This window comes from Miniopterus natalensis, chromosome 14 (assembly GCF_054644295.1).
Source record: "Miniopterus natalensis isolate mMinNat1 chromosome 14, mMinNat1.hap1, whole genome shotgun sequence".
Lineage (NCBI taxonomy): Eukaryota > Metazoa > Chordata > Mammalia > Chiroptera > Miniopteridae > Miniopterus > Miniopterus natalensis.
The window spans coordinates 10,179,666-10,202,315 of record NC_142094.1 but is presented as its reverse complement, the minus strand read 5'-3'; the positions used below and the strand labels follow the sequence as shown (position 1 = coordinate 10,202,315).

The window sequence follows — 22,650 nt, the reverse complement described above, 5'->3', positions numbered from 1 at the left end:
TGAGGCCTAACTCATTTAAATTAGCATATATTATAATTTGAGGGCCATATTTATTTTATTTCTAACCTTTAGTTTAATATACTACACTAAATATCCTTCTTCAAGTCTTGTGAACATACATAGTCTTTAGTGACTGAACTTCTCTACATATAAAACAGGTAGAAAAGAAAATGTTTAGGACAGCCTCGCCTCTTAAATCCCATCAACAATGCCCTGCTCTTTTCTCGGAGACTTGCAACCTACCTCGTCATCACTGCTGAACAGTAAGACAGATGCTTTCTTTCTAGAGAGCTCAGAGGGTTTTGCTTTCTCTTGGCTTGAAGTTGGTAGAGATGATGTTTGCTTCTTAGTAGCTGTAGGCCCAAAAAGATTATCCTAGAAAAACAAATGGCAGAAGAGTATGACAAATTTATACACATAAAACAAAAAACACATTCTCTCGTGTCAAATTGTCAGAGAATAAATCTCTAGTCAGGTACAAAATATGTAACACCTTTGGGGGGAAATGACAAAATGCTAGTAAACCCCACTTCTCTCTCACCTATAAGCCTAGAACAACAGTCTAATATTCTCTAACTGTACTCTCATCCATGAAAGGGAAACAGAACTCGAGGCAGTCGACTTGGGAGGGAGCATTAGAGTGTCGTGAGGGCAAGGTCTCAGAAGCAGGAGGAAGCATGGCCGCACCCAGGGGCCGGCCCTCTGCGCTTACTAGGAAGGCCATAGCTGCACCTGCCAGGAGAGCAGAACAGCATCCTGCACAGCCAGAAGTCTGCACCTTTCTTTCTATGAATTACAAACTGGAGCTATGGATAAAAGGTCAGAAATATGAAGCTTTCTCCACTCTTTTACATGTTTGAAGGACATACACCTGGGACAGAGGGAAGGAATGACTTGGGCTTCTGGTTAATTTTAAAGAGACAATACAAACTTAAGAAATAGTTTACTAAATAAAATCACTGCCCTACTAAGAGCTGATTCTTTTAAGTTGAAAGGCATTTGTAAATTTTTGTATCACCAAGCACTCTAGCCGTGCCTACTAAGGTACTTTTATTTAGATAAGAGTAACAAAACCATCAGAGGACTTGAGCAGGAATCAGGCAGGAAAACACCCTCAACAGTATGCTACGGCAGGTGACCAGTCCTGGAATGTAAAGATCCATAAAGGGGGCAGGAAGGCAGGCGAGGCCATGAGAATCACAGGCTGGCACCCAGTGGGGACACACATTGACAATGCACCTACTGTTCCAGGCACTGCGCCAAAGGCTTCCCTGCTTCTCCATCGCCTTGCTCTATTGACTAAACCCGGCGATAAAGCTATGTCAGCAAGTTTCCTACTAATCAAGCCTGGTTACCCTGTGCTGCAGGACTGATGCTCACCTCTTCATCATCATCAGCAAACAGCGAGGCTGGCGCGGCGAGCTGACCAGGCAGGGGAGGGACATCCTTTGACTTACTCACATTTTGAGAAGAAAACAAATCCTGTTGAATCAAGATTAAAGTTCCTGTTAAACAAGCTAGATCAGTTTTATAGGATCAGTTAGACATAAACCACTAAAGACTACGACATGCTGGCTACGGCGCATCTAGGTCTGTGAGACAGAAACTCGCTGAGACCATCCCGGAGGAACAGGCCCGAGTCTGCCCACCTGCGCGCAGCGCAAACGCCAGACTGGGAGGAGGAAGAGCCACGTGCACCGCCAGGGCCTCCCTGGGCCCGCAGGTTTGGGTACTCCCATCTGCGTGGTCGTGGCATCCTACAGGGAAGGTTTAATGCAAGGGGGAAGCTTCCTGACAATCTGCTATCATGCTGAAATAAGAATGACTGCCTTTTTCTGTCCAAAGAATCAGAGAAATTGAACAGACTCCACAGTGGAAACAGAAGCTAGATTCCGAAATTACTGGGTCTACGACTCTGTTTCACTCAGTAACAAATAAGAGTACAGTATTTGTTACTCTTATAAGAGTATAATAGTATTTCTTTTAAATAAGTACAAATTCAATTTTTATTTTAAAATGTTTGGTATTCTATTTGAACTACAGACGTTGCAAACTATTAAAATATCTGGTACATTCACAAGAAATTTTCAAAATGCTACCAAATGTTAGCCTGCAATGCAAAGAAAGATCTGCAAATTGAGCTGCATGGATTTAACATAAAATAGAACAACTTCCTTCAGGAAGAAGCTTCAATACACAAGAGCCAGACAATTAAACAGGACAAGACTATGGTTTCTAAGACCTTTTTGAATAAATTTTTTATTATGGAATCAATTTTTAGTCCTCAAATAAAGACCTAACATCATACTCAATGGGCAAAAACTAAAACCATTTCCCCTGAGAACAGGAACAAGACAAGGGTTCCACTGAAGTCCTAGTCACAGCCACCAGGCAAGAAGAAAACATACAAGGCATCCAAATTGGAAAGGAGGAAACTAAACTGTAATTATTTGCAGATGACATGATATTGTACATACAAAATCCTAAAGACTCCACCAAAAAACTACTAGATTTAATAAATGAATTCAGCAAGGAAGCAGGATACAAAATTAACACCCAGAAATTGATGGCATTTTTATATACCAATAATGAACTCTCAGAAACAGAAACTAAAAAAAAAATCCCATTTACCATTGCAACTAAAAAAATGAGATACCTAGGAATAAACCAAAGATGTAAAAGATCTTTACTCAGAAAACTACAGGACACTGAAAAAAAAGAAATAGAGGAAGATATAAACAAATGGAAAAATATATCATGTTCATGGATTGGAAGAATTAACATCATTAAAATGTCCATATCACCCAGAGAAATCTATAAATTCAATGCAATCCCTATTAAAATACCAACAGCATATTTCACAGATCTAGAAAAAACACTTCGAAAATTTAGATGGAACCAAAAAAATACCAAATAGCAATGGCAATCCTGAGAAAGAAGAACAAAGTTGGAGGGATCACAATACCAGATATCAAGTTATACCACAAAGCCACTGTAATCAAATCAGCCTGGTACTGGCACAAGAACAGACATATTGATCAGTGGAACAGAACAGAGAACCCAGAAATTGACCCAAGCCATTATAGTCAATTAATATTTGATAGAGGAGGCAAGAACATACAATGGAGTAAAGACAGTCTCTTCAATAAATGGTGTTGGGAAAACTGGACAGGTACATGCAAAAAAATGAAACCAGACCACCAACTTACACCATACACAAAAGCAAATTCAAAATGGATAAAAGACTTAAATGTAAGGCATGAAACCATAAAAATCCTAGAGGAAAACATAGGCAGTAAAATCTCAGACATCTCTCGGAGCAATATGTTTGCTGATGCATCTCCTAGGGCAAGGTAAACAAAGGAGAACATAAACAAATGGGATTGCATCAAACTAAAAAGCTTCTGCACAGCAAAAGAAATTGTCAACAAAACGAAAAGGGAGCCCACTGTGTGGGAGAACATATTTGCCAATGAACATGTGATAAAGGGTTAATATCCAAAATATATAAGGAACTCATACAACTTAACAAAAGAAAGAAACAGCCCGGGCGGGCGTGGCTCAGTGGTTAAGCGTCGACCTAGGATCCAGGCGATCAGGGTTCGATTCCCGGTCAAGGCGCATGCCCGGGTTGCGGGCTGCAGCCGATCAATGACTCTCTCATCGTTGATGTTTCTATCTCTCTCTCTCCCTCTCCCTTCCTCTCTCTGAAATCAATAAAGATACATTTAAAAAAAAAAAAAGACAAACAATCCAATTTAAAAATGGGCAAAGGACTGGAATAGCCACTTCTCCAAAGAGGCCATACAGATGGCCAAGAGACATAAAAAAATGCTCAATGTTGCCAATCATCAGAGATGCAAATTAAAACCACAATGAAGTATCACTTCACACCTGTCAGAATGGCTCCATCAACAAGTCAACAAACTACAAGTGCTGGCGAGGGTATGGATAAAAGGGCACCTAATACACTGCTGGGGGGGATGCAGACTGGGGCAGCAACTATGGAAAGTAGTGTGGAGTTCCCTCAAAAGATTAAAAATTGACCTGTCATTTGACCCAGTGATCCCACTTCTAGGAATATATCCTAAGGAACCCAAAACACCAATTAGAAAGAACTTATGCACCCCTGTGTTCATATCGCAATTTACAATAGCTAAGATTTGGAAACAGCCCAAATGCCCATCAGTAGATGAGTAGATAAAAAAAACTGTGGCACATTTACACCATGGAATACTATGCAGCTATAAAGAGGAAGGACGTTTTAGCCTTTGGCACAGCATGGAGGGAACTAGAAAGTATTATGCTAAGTGAAATAAGCCAGTCAGAGAAAGACAAGTACCAAATGATCTCACTTATATGTGGAATATAATAAACAAAATAAACTGATGAACAAAGTGGATCCAGAGACATAGAAGCTTGGAACAAACTGAGGGATCTCAGAGGGAAGGTGGGGGAGGGGGGTTGGAGAGAGATGAATCAGGGAACTTGTATGTTTATGGGCATGGCCCATGGACTCGGACATTGCTGTGGGGAGGGCTTGGGCGTGGGATGGATGTGGGGTGGAGGGGATCAGTGGGGTTAAAAGGCGGACATCTGTAATGGTCTCAACAATAAAGATAAAGAAACATTTAAAAAAATAAGTAAATAAAAATGCCGTTGTAAAAAAAAATTAAAATTGCCCGGCTGGGCGTGGCTCAGAGGTTGAGCGTCGACCTAGGATCCAGGCAATCAGGGTTCGATTCCCAGTCAGGGCACATGCCCGCGTTGTGGGCTCGATCAATGACTCTCTCATCATTGATGTTTCTATCTCTCCCTCTCTCCCTCTCCTTTCCTCTCTCTGGAATCAATAAAGATATATTAGAAAAAAAAAAAATTAAAATTAAAAATAAATAAATAAATGCAGGTCAAGGACAGGAACTATCTGAAGGGAGACAGTGTTCTGGAGCTAATCTTTGCAGTGTTCCAGGGCTAATCTTTGCAAGGATAATGATAGGAAGCAGGCCCTGGAAACTCACTAATTTTAGTTTTTTTCCCACCAAAAAAAAATAAAAAAATAAAATTGCTAAACTTACCATTTTTTTACCTGAGCAATTGTCTCTATTCACCTGATTATTTAAGAAATCCTTCTAGCACTAGAATAATCCAAAAATTTGTATAACACAAAAGACCCTAAATAGCAACAGAAATCTTGAAAAAGAACAAAGTGGGAGGTATCACACCATCTGATATCCAACTATACTACAAGGTTATGGTAATCAAAACAGACAAATAGATCAATAGAACTGATACTGAACAAAGTGGGACGTCCTCTCCCCACTGGGTGCTGCTGGGGGTGGACTTTGTAAAAAACAAACAAACAAACAAACAAAACCCTAATGAGTTAATTAACTGAGATGAGCTCTTCTCAGTCCTGGGACCCATGGAGCCCATGGGTCTGGTTAGGTAGAAGAGGCCACATGGGGAGCCCCAGGCTTCCTATGCCTGGCCTGCATTTTACACATTGGCAAGATGTCACTTAAGGGCTCTGCTGCCTTAAAAATAAATAAGCCAAAGCAAAGTAAATAAGTAAAAATAAATAAGTAAATAAACCAAAACAGGAACAAATTTCAATATCATGGTTTGGACCCTTGACTAACATCTCCCTTGATGTTGGGGCTTTTCCATGACCTCAAACATGTCTCCAAAATGATTTCACAGGGTAAGCTTTAGCTCCACACTTGAGATAGAGGCAGGAGTCAACAATCTATCCTTCTGGTCCAAAGCTTTATCCTCTAGACCAAACTGTTTTACTTCCCCATACCTAAGCACCCTACAGTACCTAGTAAAAACCACCTAGGATGATGCACATGGAACAAAGCGTTCAGTGGCGGTTTTAAAAACCTGTCTGGCCCCGGGTGGTGGCTCAGTTGGCTGGAGCGTTGTCCCGTACGCCAAAAAGGTTGTGGGTTCGATTTCTGGTCAGGGCATATACCTCGGTTGCAGGTCCCCAGTCAGGGCACATACAGGAGCCAACCGACTGATACTTTTCTGTCACATCAATGTCTGTCTGTCCCCATCAATAAAATATGTCCTCAGGTGAGGATTAAAAAAAACTGGTCTAAAAATTCTTCTGTAAGTGGAATCTGTGTCTCCTACCCTTGAACCTGGGCAGGCCTTTGTGATTGCCTCAGCAGAACACAGCAGAAGTGACAACGCCAGCTTCCGAGGCCAGGGTACACAAAGCAATACAGCCCCTGGGCAGCTCTCAAGAATCTCACTTTGAAGCTCCAGGCCACCATGTAAGTAGTTCAGTTTCCCAGAAGCTGCGTGCTGGGAGACCACATAGAGACGAGATGGGTTTCGGTGCCTCTAGTGCCCCAGCGAGTTGAGTCTTTTCCCCCAGGCACCAGAACTGTGTGGGAGCTGCTTCCCAGCCCAGCCACCTTCACACAAGGACCCACATGTGAGCCCTAAATAAAAAGTGCCGCGCTAAGCCCAGTCAACTTCTAGAACCATAAAGGTAATAAAACTTATTGATGTCTTAAGTCACTAACTCTTGTAGCAATTTATTTCATAGCATAAGTAACTGGAACACCTTATAAGCTACTAAAATTGCTCACACTTGTATCCTTTTTCCATGTAGCTGACAACTATTTGAGGGCTTTCCAAGTGCCAATCACTAGTATAGGTCTTAGAGATAAGGGCAGGGAAAACGACCTACCCTCACAGAGCTTTTCTAGTTAGGACAGAGACAACAAACGCGTAGACATGGGATGCCATGTGGCAATTCATACTGTGGAGATGATGAAACAGAAGGAGGGCTACTGAGTGCAGGGTGTTGTGCTGGCAGCTTGTGGTTGTGCAAAGGCTCGTCAGGGGAGGCTTCACAGAAGGCTGGGAACAGTGAGGACGCAAGCCATATGGATTCTGGGAAGAGCACTCCCAGAAAGGCAGGACCCAGTGCCAAGACCTCACAGTGGGAGCTCAGGACAGGACCAGAGTGTGAGGCCCCATCACGCTGTGCTCACAGGTCAGGAGGTTTGCCTACCTGGATTTTGGTTGATTCCGATCTTCTGTACACTGGACGTGAATGAACTACAAGCCTCCAAGTTTTATTTACATCGATAGTAATTACTCTACTCACAGAAAGTTGTATGTTCTTCTGGCCGTTAGTGCAAAGTAACTACTGGAGTTTAACTCAAGGTTCATAAAATCCGACCTTACATGTAAATTTCTGCCAAGTCCATATATTTTTCTGGGACGGGGACAATTACTGCCCATTACATTCTCATACAGGTCTCTGATTCCCTAAAATCCTGGCCTAAAATTAGTTCTCAAAGGGCCTAGGCCTGTGGGAGTCAGAAAAAGCAGTGATACTGCTGAGAACCTATGCTACTCCCCTGAAAGGTGCTTCCAGGCAGGCGCCTGAGAACTGAGGCTGCCTGCAAACCAGTGCCAGCCACAAACAGTGACCAGTCACCAGGTAAAAAGCTGTGCCAAAATGCCTATCATTTCAACACTAGCCCACTTTTTAGTGAGACTACCAAAAAAGTAAGCAGTGTGCAGATTTCCATTCTCATATAAATGCCTCACTGCACTGAAGATCAACAAGTAGCCTAAAATCTGAGCATCCTGAAGACAAGAGTATTTTCCTCCCACAAGATGCACTGAATTCGAACCCAAGAGTGAAAAGTATTGTACACATATTGCTTTCTAAAGACCGTGTATTCCCTGGCCAGGTAGCTCAGTTGAGTTGATTAGAGCATCAACCCAATACAACAAGGTTGCGGGCTCAAACCCTGGTCAGGGCACATACAAGAGGCAACCAACAAATGCATAAATAAGTGGAACAACATTGCCTCAGTGGTTAGAGTGTCAGCCCATGGACTGAAGGGTCCCAGGTTTGATTCTGGGCAAAGGTACATACCTCGGTTGCAGGCTAGATCCCTGGCCCTGGTTGGGGCTTGTGCAGGAGGCAACCCATCGATGTGTCTCTCTCACATCAATGTTTTCTCTCTCTCCGCCCCCTTCACTCTCTCTGAAAAGCAATGGAAAAAATATCCTCGGGTAAGGATTTAAAAAAAAGAAAAAGGACTATGTGTTCTCAAGAGATTATTTTCAAAGAACTAAAGAACATAGTAAAAAGTCTTATACCTCTACTGAGGAAATCCTGATTCAGAAATGGTTTCTAATGTAATATCCTCAGACTAATTCCCAGAACTAAAAAAAAGAATTCCTTACCTCAGTGTCTTCCTCATCTGAAAATAAACCTTTTTGAGTCTTTGTTTCTGACAAGAGCTTAAGATTTTTGTTGGAAGGCAGGGTAACCTTTGTTGGAAAGAAAAAAAAAATGAGTTAATAAACAAGATGCCTAGAAATGAGAGTTTACTTAATCATTCATTCATTCAGAAAGTGTACTGAGTCTCTGCTAGAAGGCACCAGGCCATGTGCCAGGGGAGTAGACGCCATGGGCCTTGGACCTGTATCAAGTTCTTACAAAGAATTAACTCAAAATGAGCAGTATCATATGAAAGAATTTCAAAATTGCTCTAAGTTAAGAAAGAGGAAACAGTTCCTTACTAAAGCAAAATTCTCAGGACAGACAAGGCCTAGACATGGGAGATGGTACAGCAAGGGCGTTCCAGGCAGAGGGGATATGTGAGGAAACGAGTAAAAGACAAGCAGTTGGCACATCTGGCAGATCAGAGTAGGACAGCCTGCCCATCTCATAAAGTACACAAATGGGACTCGTACAGATAGAGCCAGCGTAGAAAGGCGGCCACCCCAGAAGTCTGCCAGGTTCTGAATTCCGGGACCTAGGTGGTTGGCAGCAGGGAGGACAGGGTTTCATAGCAAAGACATGACACGAGATGTGCTTCAGAAAGACCAAGGTGTGCAGGACAGCAAAGGGTGGGGAAGCAGTCAGAACAGCTTACAGAAACGGGGACGCATCCCACTGGACAAATACAGGTCAATAATACAATCCATGAGCACCAAAACAACTACAATGCTCATGGATAATATATAAATACGAAATACATGGTCTTATAGTGATACTAAGAGCAGCAGAGGAGTAGTAAAAGCTCTTCTGTCCAGAATAATGCCAGCTAACAAAGGTAGAAGAAATGCAAGAATTAGAAAAACATTATTTTGCACCCCCAACACGATGACTGGTTCCAGTAACGATCACTGATGAATGTTAAACAACGGGGTAGGGCAAAACTCTAACAACTGCTGAATCTTGGTGCTAGTTCTTGAGGTTCACTGTACGCTTCCAACTTTCTGCATGTTTGAAGTTCTTCACTGTACACCTGCAGGAAACAATCCTTCCCCTCTGGGTTCCAGATGGATTAACAAGATGCCCCAAATCAACACTCCTATGTTCACCTTCTTCCTGCTCACCTTTTTTTCTGCTCTTGCTTTATTTTCATCTCTCTGATTCACAGTAGCTTCTGGCAAAGCCGTTGCTTGTTCCTTGAACAGATCTTCCTCATCATCGAAGATACTGGCAGTAGACTTGACTTTGTCTTTAAAAGATACCACAACATAAAATTACATTAAGGTAAAAGATTTCACCATAAAATTCACAGATTACAAACTGTTCCTGCCCAAAGAATAAATTTAGAAATTAAGTTATTTATTATTATTTTTTTAATCCTCGCCTGAGGATATTTTTGTCATTGCTTTTCAGAGAGAGCAGAAGGGGGAGAGAGAACGGGAGAGAGAAACATCGATGTGAGTGAGACACATCGACTGGTCACTGCCTGCTTACTGGGGCTCAGGATCGAGCCTGCAACCGAGGTACCTGCCCTTGGCCAGAATCAAGCCCAGGAACCTTCAGTCCGCGGGCCAACACTAACCACTGAGCAAAACTGGCCAGGACGAAAAGTACATTATTTCTTGATTAGTTATGAAGAAATATTAAGTGGACTAGATTGGAATTTTTGAAAGGACACAATAGCAGCTCAAATGAAACACAGGACAATTTAACCATCTGGTTTACACACTTATCCAAGCAACAGCATCCTATGCCCACAGTAGCTTGGACAGGCATAAAAGGTAAAGAGAGACCTATAGAAAACAAGATCATGTAAGAATCAGTCACTCTAGGAAGGTGAGAAATGAGGGTCAGTTTTTGCTTTCAAAAAATCAAATTATGCAAAAGCATATAAAAGCAAATACTGAAATCTCCCCCATAACTCCACCTTCCCACCCAAACACAACAGCCATTGGAAGTTGGGTATACATGCTTCTAATTCTCCCGAAGGATATACTAATGTATCAACTTTAGTCGTTCTCAAATAGGGCTATAAATGGTAACATAATTTGAACCATGCGTTTTTCACTTAACGTACCTTGGGTATTTTGCCATGTTAACATACACAGACCTCATTCTTTTTTTTTTCTCCCCCCTAAATATATCTTTATTGATTTCTGAGAGAGAAGAGGAGAGGGGGAGAGATAGAAACATCAGTGATGAGAGAGTCACTGATCAGCTGCCTCCTGCACGCCCCCAACTAGGGATCGAGCCCGCAACCTGGGCATGAGCCCTGACCAGGAATCGAACTGCAATCTCCTGGATCCTAGGTTGATGCTCAACCACTGAGTCACGGCCGGCCGGGCCACAGACCTCACTCTTTTTAGCAGCTTCACAAAACTCCACTGAATGGAAGAACCATAGCTGACCCTACTGATGAATTCTGGGCGGTTTCCAAGCTCTCATTACCATAAGCACTGCTGCACTGAGTAAGCTGTGTCACTGAAATGAGGGCACTGACTCATCAATGTCCCAGGACAGCAGCAGCAAAGGGTCATCAACTTATCTGTGTGATTCCACATCAGTTCTCAATGACATCCACTAAAGTGAGAGGCCTTCCATGCCAGGAGATGCGCTGCTGCCTGTATTCCCTGTCATTTCAGCCGGCCTAGATCTGAGTGTATTATGCATTTGTTTGCTCTCTTTTTAAAATAAAGTGGAAGTACTTCCCTCACTTCCTGCTTCTACCCTTACTTTCCACACCTCCCACTGAAAAAGGGGCTAGTGCAACCCACAGACCAGCAATCTCCACCCACCAGGGAGCTGGTTAGAAATGTAGACTCGCAGGCCCGTCCCACAACCCTGAATCAGAACCTGCACTGTGGTGAAGGTCCCGGGAGAGTCATCCGCACATTAAAGACTGATTTAGAGGAGTGATTTCATGAACATAAGCTTAAATTCGAGCAGAGGAGACAGGAAGAAAGCCTAAGTGTCCAAGGGGTTGGAAATCCTGTCATACAAGGAAAAGTCAAGGTTATCTGGGCTTTTTGGAGCACAGAAGAGCAGCTGGGAAATAAACAGCTAGTATGGCATTCTGCTCAGAGAATTCACTAAGGACTGCTAGAAGAAAGTGTGAGTCCAGAGGTGAGAAGTAAAATTCTTGAGCAATTACAGGGGAACAGATTTCAGCCCTAAGAAAGAATTCCTGGTAATTTGTTTTCAAAGCAGAAAAGACTGGTTCATAAAACAGAGATCTCCAAGGTACCATAACTACATAAGCAGAGATGAGACAACTCTGTGACAGGAATGCTTGAGGAGGGGTTCTGGTCCTACAGGAGATAAAAACTAGAGCAGTTTCATGTCCTTTGAGGTATTATTTTTCTGGCAAAAGTCATAAACAGGCTGGAACAGGCACCTGTCTTGGAGGGTTTGCTACAGGCTGCTGCAAAGAAGTCGTCATCATCGTCCTCATCAAAGAGGCCAGTGGGCGCTGGGTGGTACAAGCTCTTCCCTGCAGTAGGCTGCTTGGGCTTCTGGGGCTCCTTCAGGGATGAAGCAGAGGCTGCACCCAACACATCAGTGTCCCCTGTGGGTAAAGAAACAAGAAGTGGCTATGAGGTAGTGTGGGTGGGCCTTCTGACTCTACAGGAAAAAAATTCCACTACCACACACCAGGAACTTTTCGTTTCAGTTCATTCATTAAACACAGTAACAGGACCCAATAACTTCCATGTTTTTCTGCTACAGAAAGTCCCATAATGCAGATGCACCTGGTCACTCAAACACAACAAGGTCCAGGTCTGATTTCTAAAAGAGGAGCTAACCCCGGGAAATGAGCGCTTTCTGTAAGCTGCCCCATGCCTTCTGAAGCTCCTCCTACTCTCCAGCCTGCCATCAGAAAATGGCAATTTAAAAATGACAAAATGATTCTTACATAGTTTTTAAACAAACCCTAAAATATGATACCTAAAAATACGGAAACTGCTCCTGCTGGGATTTTCTTTCCAGGTTTGGCGGATGAAGACACTGAAACGAGAAAGAATGAGACAACCATGTCAACAAAGAAAATAACTTCTATTGTTAAATGCACTTACCTAAAATATGTGCAACACAACCCATACCTAATAGAGACCTTTTAAAACTATCTTTTCTTAAAAGACTCATTTTAAAATTCCTCAGTATCTTCTCTACCAACATCGTGACTTTTTTCTCCGGACTAATGCCATCTCAGCTGTGACCACCATGGAAAATCAGCGTGACCAGACACAGGGGCAGTGGGGTTGGCTGGAGAAGCCAAAGATGCAGAGCACAGTGGGGGGCAGGGACAGAGCAAGCAGGGCTCCTCCACAGTTCCTCTCTACCCAGTCCCCTTTGTGAGAATGAACAAGTAAAAAAAAGGCAAAACATCTGAGACATCAGTGAAAAAAAGAAGACAATGACAGGAAAGAGGGAAACGAGGCGAGTCACTGATGCCAAAAAGTGGAGAGCAGGAACCATACGACAAGGCAACATCGTAGCAAGCCCAAAATCTGACAACTTGTAGGCTGGGGAGACCAAGTTGCTTAAAATAACTAATTCCTGATTCCTAAGAACTACCACAGACCTGAAGGAATACAACTTGTAAGTTTTAAATTTTTTTTCTGTGTGCCTTTTAAAAAGTCCAACCCAGCTAGGTGTGGCTCAGCGGTTGAGCACTGACCTAGGATCCAGGAGATCGAGGTTCGATTCCCGGTCAGGGCACATGCCTGGGTTGTGGGCTCGATCCCCAGTCAGGGGCATGCAGGAGGCAGCTGATCAATGACTCTCTCATCATTGATGTTTCTATCTCTCTCTCTCCCTCTCCCTTCCTCTCTCTGAAATTATCAATAAAGATACATTAAAAAAAAAAGTCCACTGATGATTATGATGACACTGGGCTGGGGAATTACTGATCTCCAATTTATATGCACTTTTAAAAAAGTTTCTTTGAATTAAATTGATTAAACTAAAATATCCTTAATACTGCTAGAGTATTTTTCCTGTTTGACTTTTTATGAATTCTCAAGGAAGCAAAACTGTGATGTGGGTTTACAGATAGCACTCTTTGTTTTTTCTAAGACAAGACAAGAATTAGTGCACATAAACTACTTTTAACTAGACAGACGCAAACACAATAGTTTCCTGCCTAACAAAACAGCAAGGTTTGGGAACAAGTTCAGGGATCCCATCTCCTAAAGGGAAGTGAGTAGTTTTGGAAATCTGTATAAAAAGCACAGTAGCCTCAATCCAAGCTCACCTTCATTAGCAGGTGCCCGAGCATCCTGATTCCGAGGGGCTTCCGTGAAGAGGTCACTCTGGTTGTAATATGGGATATGACAAAAAAACAGTAAAAAAGGTAGCTGCATTTGAGGCTTTCTAAAGAAAAGTACCTCGTAAAGTTTAAAGATATATATATCGCCCATTATGACAACATTATGAAATAAAAGAGCAGGAGTTAACATTAAAATAAGTTAGTAAGTAAATAAATAAATATACATATATGCTGTTCTGCCAGAAAATCAGTACCAAAGAGAAGACTAGCAAAATCAGACCCTTAAATAAGTTAGGTCTGTCCAGGAATTAAGTACAAATAGGGGGAAGACAATAGAGGTAAGAAACAACTGCCTCCTCAAGTAAATCATTCACTATTAACGTTCCCCACCCTCTCCCCACCTAACAAAGGGCACCAGGATACAACATGCCCTCTTTGTGATTCTTAGTTCAAACCTCCCAAGATATAAAAGCAAGAAGCCAAGAAGCGATCTTGCCCCTACTGAAGGAACAAAGTGTGTTTCTTCCATGACAGCTCTGGGAGCTTCAGTTAGGTTACTGCTGACAGACCTCATCGTCTTCATCATCAAAGAGCCCCTTCCCTCCGCTGAACAGGCCGCCTCTGGAGCCAAATGGCGAGAAGTCTTCATCAGTCAGCTTGGGGGGGGTGAACAAGTTATCTTCCTCATCTAGCAAACAGAGAGGAAAGCTTTGCAGGGACAGCTGAAGATGGGGTAGGAACTCAAATTCCAGAGGTTAGCCTTTACAACTTCTCCAAAATCGGCATGAGGTTTGCCTAACCATACACAACAAGGGGTATTTGAATGCCAGCAATCTGAGAAATTTCAAACAAAAATGCATTAAGCAGTCCGCTAAATCCCTTAAAAGCTTCTCTGGGTTCCCACCCTCATGTCTGTAAATATCTGGTGCAGAGTCAATTCTGCACATGATCCCCATCACCTATTTCTGTTGAAGCAAGTACATCCTTCAATTGCCAATCAAGACCCATCCTACCAAGAATTGGTGGGAAGGGGGCAGACTAAACACTGTAACATTACTGTTTAATATGAAAGGGCCTGATATATTCTTTATTGAAAAAGAGTTCCCCAGTTTTATACTTCTAGAGAATTCCAAAAAGGTAGCCAATGATCGCTATAAAATCTAATAATTCAAATCTTCATGGCATTTTTCCTCCCCATCCATATCTCCTCCCAGCACCTCAAAGAATGCTTTGAAATGCTCTGAAAACATGAATGGAGACAGACCCCATTTGTCAAGCATTTAAAGTGCACTTCATGAATTATGTGATATTCCTGAGTTGAGAGCCATCTAAAGAAACAGAATCGGTGATGTCAGAGGAATAGGGCGTGAGAAGCCCCCTAATTTCTCCCCTTGAAGTTTCAACGATATGAACAACTATAATTCAACAAAGGATTCCCTGTTCAATGCACAAACACATCTAAGAGATTTATGCATTAAAACATCTAAAGGTGGGCAAGTGGGAGCAAATCAAGGCGGGAAAAAAGAGAGAAGAGCTGAGATGATGCCAAAGACACAGCCCAAAGCTCACAGCCCTGAGGTCAGTGCAGGACTAAGCCCAAAAAGGGGAGGAATCAGGTTGCCGCTGGCACTCCCTTCAGCCCTGAGGAGCAGAGATACAGTGAGCATTCCTGCAGGAGTGGACAGTAGAATCTGAGGATGAGCCCAGTGATCTAGGCAGGGACAAAGCACAGAGGCGCGGGCACAGTTGTCTGGCAATCGGCATTCCAAACAGAGAAACCAAGCCACAGAGCCTGGCTACCTCCTCCCACCCTCCCAGAGCTCGCCTCCCCTCACCCACCCAGAGCTAGCAGCAAGCCCCAGAAGCTGTAGCCTTGAGTGTCAGGTTGAAGAGCACATAACCTGCAAAACAGAGAACTGGTACTACAGAAACATTTTCTCCCTTAGCAACAGGGGCACTCTGCCACTAACCTCAGGGTCAGGTGGAGATACAGAGGGGAGGCCACTGAGGTCTACCAGTCACCATTACTAGGAAAGCAAACGAACAAAGGCAGCAGCCAGCTTCCCCCAGCTCACCCCACCCCCACACATTGCAGCTGCACTGCCCGCAGTGTCTGGCTGCAGGGCACAACACTGGGATTTCACGGATTTGGAACCCCCACCATCCACCACATTCCCTCATGGGGTTGGTCCCTGGAGGCTCAGGCAACCTGAACACAGAGGAGATGCCCACCTTCCCAGGAAACACAGGACATTTTCCACCACCACCCCCCCACCCCACCACCACCCCCAGAGATCTGAAAAGCCAGAGCAGTGCAAGAGAACTAAATAGCTTGTGCTTCAGTGCCACCTACTGGAAAACAACAGAAAGGTTTGTAATCAATCTATTAGAGAAGTGCCACCCGTACACAGATGCCTACACAAGGAAGAAATCCATCAAATACCATGAATAACCAAGGTAAAGAGGCAGCTCAGAAAGAAAATGAAAAATCTCCAGAAAATAAACTTAAAGACATGGAAATATGCAATTTAAATGACAGAGAATTCAAGATTGCAGTTCTAAAAAAATTAACGAGTTACAAGAAAACACAGAGAGGCAGTTTAATGGACTCAGAAATGAAATCAATAAACAAAAAAAGCACTTTACAAAAGAAATTGAAACTTTAAAAAATAATAATAATAAAAATTCCTGAGGCAAAGAACTTGATAAGAGAGATAAAGAATAAAATATTGAGCTTTGGAAATAGAACCAGATGAAGAAAAGAATTAGATATTGAAACCAGAAATCTAGAAATGCCAGAGGAATGAAGAGAGAGACCTGAACATTAAAATGAAATGAAAGAACTCTACAAGAACTCTCGATTCCCGGTCAGGGCACATACCCAGGTTGCAGGTTCGATCTCCTGTTGAAGGGGCTTACAGGAAGCAATGGATCGATGTTTCCCTCTCACATCAATGTTTCTCTTTATCTCCCACTCCCTTCCCCTCTCTCTCAAATCAATGAAAAACATATCCTCAGGTGAGGATTAAAAAAAAATCCACTACTTTCCTATATACGAACAATGAAACTTCAGAAAAAGAAATGAAAAAAACAGTACTTTTGCAATCGCAACAAAAAGACTAAAATACCTAGGAATAAACTTAACAAAGGATGTGAAAAACCTATATTCTGAAAACTACAAAGCAATATTAAAAGAGGTTGAAAATGACACAACAGTTGATATGGAAAGATATTCCATGTTCACAGACTGGAAGAATCAACACAGTTAATACAGCCATATTACCCAAAGCAATATACAGATTTAATGCAACCCCCATCAAAATCCCAATGTGGCCCAGAGGGCATGGCTCGGCTGTTGAGCATTGACCTCTGATACAGGAGATCGAGGTTCAATTCCTGGTCAGGGCACATGCCCGGGTTGCAGGCTCAATCCCCGGTGGGGGGCGTGCAGGAGGCAGCTGATCAATGACTCTCTCATCATTGATGTTTCTATCTCCCTCTCTCCTTCTTCCTTCCTCTCTCTGAAATCAATAAAGACATATTTAAAAAAAAAAAATCCCAATGTGATTTTATAAAGAAAGAGAACAAAAAAAAAAACTCTGATTTGTATAGAACGACAAGAGACTCTGAATAGCCAAAGCAATCCTGAGAAAAAAGAACAAAGTGGGAGGTGTCACACTGCCTGGCTTCAAACTATACCACAAGCTACGACAATCAAAACAGCATGGGCCCTAGCTGGTCTGCTCAGTGGTTAGAGCATCGGCCTGTGGACTTAAGAGTCCCAGGTTCAATTCCAGCCAAGGGCACATACCCCGGCTGCAGGCTCAATCCCTGGCCCCAGTCGGGCATGTTCAGGAGGCAACCAATCAACATGTCTCTCTGACATCGATGTTTCTCTCTCCCTCTCCCTTCCACTCTCTGAAAAGCAAAGGAAAAAATATATCCTCAGGTGAGGATAAAAACCCAGCATGGTCCTGGCAGAAAAACAGACACACAGACCAACGGAACAGAACCGAGAGCCCAGAAATAAACCCACATGAATATGGGCAAATAATTTTTGACAAAGGGGCCAAACACACACAATGGAGAAAGGAAAGCATGTTCACTAAATGGTGCTGGGAAAATTGGAAAGCCACATGCAGAAGAATATAACTAGATTACAGTCTGTCCTCATGTACAAGAATTCAAAATGGATCAGAAACCTAAATATAACACACCTGAAATGGTAAATTACATAGAAGAAAACAAAGGTACTAAACTTGTGGACCTTGATCGTGGAGAACATTTTATGAATTGACCCCAAAGGCAAGGAAAGTAAAGACAAAAATAAATGGGACTATATCAAACTAAAAAACTTCTGCACAGCAAAAGAAACCACCACAAAACAAAAAGGCAACCAACCAAATGGGAGAAAATATTTGCAAACAACAGCTCCAACGAAGGGTTAATATCCAAAATACATAAAGAACTCATACAAGTCAACACCAAACAATCCAATTAAAAAATGGACAGAGGACCTGAAAAGACACCTCTCCCAAAAGACATACAAACAGCCAACAGATTTATAAAAAGATGCTCAACTTCACTAGCTATTAAGGAAATGCAAATCAAAACTACAGTAAGATACTAGCTCATGTCTGTTACTATAACTATTATCAACAAGACCATTAATAACAAGTGTTGGAGAGGCTGTGGAAAAAAAGGAACCCTCATTCACTGCTGGTGGGAATGTAAACTGGTACAGCCACTATGGAAAACAGTTTGGAAGCTCCTCAAAAAATTAAGAAGAGAGCTACCATATGACCCAGCAATCCCTCTTCTGGGTATCCACCCAAAAAACCTGAAAACATTTATTTGCAAAGATATATGCACTGCAGCATTATTCACGGTGGCCAAGACATGAAACAACCAAAGTGTCCTGTGATAGAGGACAGGATAAAGAAAATGTGGGACACGTACACAGTGGAGTACTACTCAGCTATGAGGAAGGATGGAATACTGCCATTTGCCACAACATGGATGGATCTGGAGAGTATTTTGCTAAGCGAAATAAGTCAGACAGAAAAGTTAAGAACCATGTGATTTCACTCATATGTAGGATATAAAACTGAAAGCAACACATGAACAAACAAGAAAAACAAAAACTCATAGACAGAGAACAGTACAGTAGTTACCTAGGGAAGGGGCTGGAGGATAGTAAAGGGTAAAGGGGGCCAAATATATGGTGATGGGAGACTTGACTTTGGGTGGTGGGCACACAATGCAATAACAGATCATGTATCCTAAGATTATACACTTGAAACCTTTATGATCTTATTAACCAATTTCACGCCCCTAAACTGAACTTAAAAGAATAAAATAAAGAAGACCCTGGAGGCACTTATTTAAGAAAAAGAAAAAAAAGGAACTGAGGGAAAAGGCCTACCGTCTGAGGGAGTTCTTTCCTTCTTCTCTTTCAATGTCTTCTGAGGTTTTGCTTCTGCAGATAAGGCTTGAAGAATATGTCAGAGTTTTAGCCATACTCCGTCTATGTTGGTATCTATCTACTGATTTTTTACATATGTATCTGTCATCCTCATGACTCTTAAGCTCAGGGCAAGCCATTCAACTTTGTATCTTGGCACCACCTGAGCACTTCAGCAAAGCAGGCACACAAAAGTGCCTCTTTTCAAGCAAAAAGCTTCAACTTATATGAGGGCTACGCCTGCTAAAAAAATTATCCTGACTTATTTCCACCCTGTTAAATCACTAGAATATACTGTATAGTACATTTTCCTTTGTCAACATACAGGAGTAAATATTGAGCCAGGGATTCTTAATCTGGGGCCCATGCCTCTCTGAGGTATCCAATAATCCCCTAAAATTGCAATACAATGCTACGAAAATGCATATTTGTGCAATTTTCTTGGGGAATCCACAGTGTTCAGTTATCAAAGACTCTATAAACCAAAAAGAGTAAGGAGTGCAATGTAAGTCTGCCGTGTCTTAGTAAAATTAAACAGGGAACTCTGCCCTCGGAGAGGTTCCTGCACTTCCCTGCCATAGCCGTGTTAGCTCCTGGGGGTACCTCTTTGCTCATCTGGGGGGGTACCTCTCTGCTCATCTGGGGATACCTCTTTGCTCATCTGGGGGGGGTACCTCTTTGCTCCTCCTCCACTCGGCTTGTGGCGTCCCCTCTGATCCGAGCAGCCAGCTCATCAGCAAAGGACGTGGGTCTTTTCTACAGGCAGAAGAGACCAAAAGAATCACTTTTTAAAACATACAAACTAGTACAGTTTACTTTTGAATACCTAACCAAATTTTGGCAAAGAAACTGAAATGATGAGAAAACAGTGTTTAACTAATTTAAACATAGGCACCCTAGGTGGTGAACACACAATACAGTGTACACATGGTATTGTGGAATTGTGCACCTGAAACTTGTATAATTTTGTTAAACAGGGTCATCCCAATAAATAAAAAGGAAAGAATAAAAAGAATAAAAAGAAACAGGTGCACCCTGTACAGATCACCTGACAAAAAGGACTGAGCGTTCCTTCGAAAAGGGGTGCTCCATATTTCTTTGTTTTATACTTCAAAGAGCTAGACAAGAAAACTACCATGAAGTCCTTGGGGTCTTAAAACTCTGAAAGTGAATATATTTTGAATGATCTGACTTGTAAAATTGCAACATTTGAAAGAGAAAGTGATACTTACAATGCAACCTGAGATGCTCAAACATTATTTTCAAGTGTTAATGAAAATAGAAATATGATGTAAAATAAGATGGTCACAAATATAAACAACAATAAAAGGAATGAGTCTTAGGTACCACTTCTAAACCTTGCCAAGAGATAGCAACTATATTCTTTCTTACAGGTCTAGTATTTTCTTCAATGTTCTCAATATCTTCCTCCTCCTTCTCAGAGTCAGCGAAAATGTCACAGCCATCATCCTCCTCTTCTTCGTCACTCATCTGTGCAGTGTGCTAAGAGTACAAACACTAGATTAGAACTATGAGATAAGGTCATCGAGCTAAAAGAGAGATACTGCTACTTAGCCTTTAGGAAAAACAGTAACAGTTTGTTAAATGCAGCAAAAGTTATAAAGCAGTCCATGTGCTAGAACAAATAATACAAAAGATTTCTTTTTAGCACAAGAATAGCAAAATGACATATTAAAACTATCCATCACTAGAGAAATGATTAAACCAAGTTTCATTCTATCTTAATAAGAATACTGACTAATAGTTAAAAAAATAAGTTGCAACAATTGAAGAGCTATCCAAGGCACCAAGTAAGAAAACTCTGAATGATAAACCCAGTATGACATGACTCTGCACCCCCCTCATCCTTACAACACCACCACTTCCATGGGCACAGACATACTTGTAAAAACAAACACTTGGATATATCCACTCCCAGATGATAATACCAGTTACCTCTGGAGAGTGTGAGAAGATGAAGACTGGAGAGCTCAAAGCAGTCACTGGTATGTATAATTGTTTAAAAAAAATTTTTAATGTTTAAATTAGTTCAGATTAATGATATATACTTTCTACTTTGCATATGCAAGCATTTGGTGAATAAAGGGTAGTAATCTAGATACTAAAATAATAAAACATTAAAAAATAAATCAATAAACTGTGCCAGGTACTGTGCTAAAATCTTTAGAACTCTGAGGTTAGCTGTGGCCCACAAAACCAGACTATCTTTAACAATGGTTAAGCCAACGCTCTGAATCACTATACGGTATTGTTTGAAAAACTCTGAATTTACAGGTCTTAATAGTAAATTCCACAGAAAGAAATGTGGGTTGATTATTAAAATTATAAAGATTAGCCACATTTGTGAATACAACTGGAAAAATACAGGTACCAACCAAAAAGTACTAAATCCTTCATTTGACAGTTGAAAACTTTCATAAAAAAATATTTCCCAATTAGGAAACAAATGAAAATTGGGGCAATCTTTATATACCACTGTACATATATTATGGAAGCAAAACTCATAACCCCAGTGCTAAGGAGACTGTAGGAAAATCGTTATGCAGGATCTGTAATTTGGAATGTGCATCAGGCAGTAAATATCAAGAGCCTTTAATATAACTCCACCGCATTCTACTTAAGGAAACAGTTCACATAAGCAAAGGACTTTTCTGTATGAAAACTGAACACATCATTATCTCAAAATTAAAATTCTGAAAATAAACCATTTTCCATATACATTTAGAGACTAAGACAGCATCATATATTAGTGTGCCTAAAAATATAGAAGTTTAGCCCTGGGCAGTGTGGCTCAGTTGGTCGGAACGTCATCCCACAGACTAAAAGGTGGCAGGTTCCATTCCCAGTCAGGGCACATACCCAGGTTGCAGGTACCATCCCAGTCGGGGCCATGCGGGAGGCAAATGATCGATGTTTCTCTGTCACATAGATGTCTCTCTCTCTACCCCCCTCTCCCATTCTCTAAAATCAATAAAAAATAAATTTAAAAAAATGTACTCTGAAGATAATAAAATATATAGAAGTCTAGCCCTGCCGGAGTGGCTCAGTTGGCTGAGCGCCGTCATGTGCACCACAAGGCTGCTAGTTTGGTCCCCAGTTAGCGCACATGTCTGGGTTGCAGGTTTGATCCCTAGTCAGGGCATGTGCGGAAGGCAACCGATCTGTTTCTCTCTCACATCGATGCTTCTCTCTCCTTCACTCTCTTCTCTCCCCCTTCCTCTCTCTAAGCATGTCCTCCAGTGGATTAAACAAATATATACACACACACATATTATTCATGTAGATGTGTATATAAGTTTACAAAGACTAAAGTGACAAGGACAGAGAAACACTTATATTAATGTAAAATAGCAGAAAATAATGTATATATTATAAAAATACATCCTTAGTAAGATACAAAAATTAAGATGATGATACTAAAACAGTAAGATTAGAAGATTCTTTTGAGTGTTCCCTAATGTTACTGTTCTACTGTCTCAAATTTTAAAACGGGGAGAGGGATTCAGTTTGGGTAACTGGGCCATCTTTTAGAGGCTCTTCTTCCCAATTTGGTTTTTTACTTCTTTTTTTCTATGAGAAATTAAGATAAAACTATAAAGAAAAATTTTAAATATATATATACAAGGGAGTAGTTAG

General features: G+C 41.6%; 1 protein-coding gene across 2 annotated transcripts in view; it reads right to left on the bottom strand.

The window, feature by feature from the left end:
* Nucleotides 1-22,650, bottom strand: part of LOC107527939 (WASH complex subunit 2-like) — a 58,329-nt gene that overhangs the window by 23,754 nt on the left and 11,925 nt on the right. For both annotated transcript variants that reach the window (XM_087824259.1, XM_087824260.1), the window contains exons 8-18: nucleotides 20,386-20,496; nucleotides 19,668-19,749; nucleotides 18,955-19,020; nucleotides 14,099-14,217; nucleotides 13,515-13,572; nucleotides 12,206-12,265; nucleotides 11,655-11,825; nucleotides 9,385-9,509; nucleotides 8,224-8,310; nucleotides 1,381-1,482; nucleotides 244-375 (exon numbers count right to left, since the gene is read on the bottom strand). In XM_087824259.1, coding sequence (XP_087680385.1) covers nucleotides 244-375; nucleotides 1,381-1,482; nucleotides 8,224-8,310; nucleotides 9,385-9,509; nucleotides 11,655-11,825; nucleotides 12,206-12,265; nucleotides 13,515-13,572; nucleotides 14,099-14,217; nucleotides 18,955-19,020; nucleotides 19,668-19,749; nucleotides 20,386-20,496 — 1,113 coding nt within the window. The remainder of the gene's footprint in view (nucleotides 1-243; nucleotides 376-1,380; nucleotides 1,483-8,223; nucleotides 8,311-9,384; nucleotides 9,510-11,654; nucleotides 11,826-12,205; nucleotides 12,266-13,514; nucleotides 13,573-14,098; nucleotides 14,218-18,954; nucleotides 19,021-19,667; nucleotides 19,750-20,385; nucleotides 20,497-22,650) is intronic.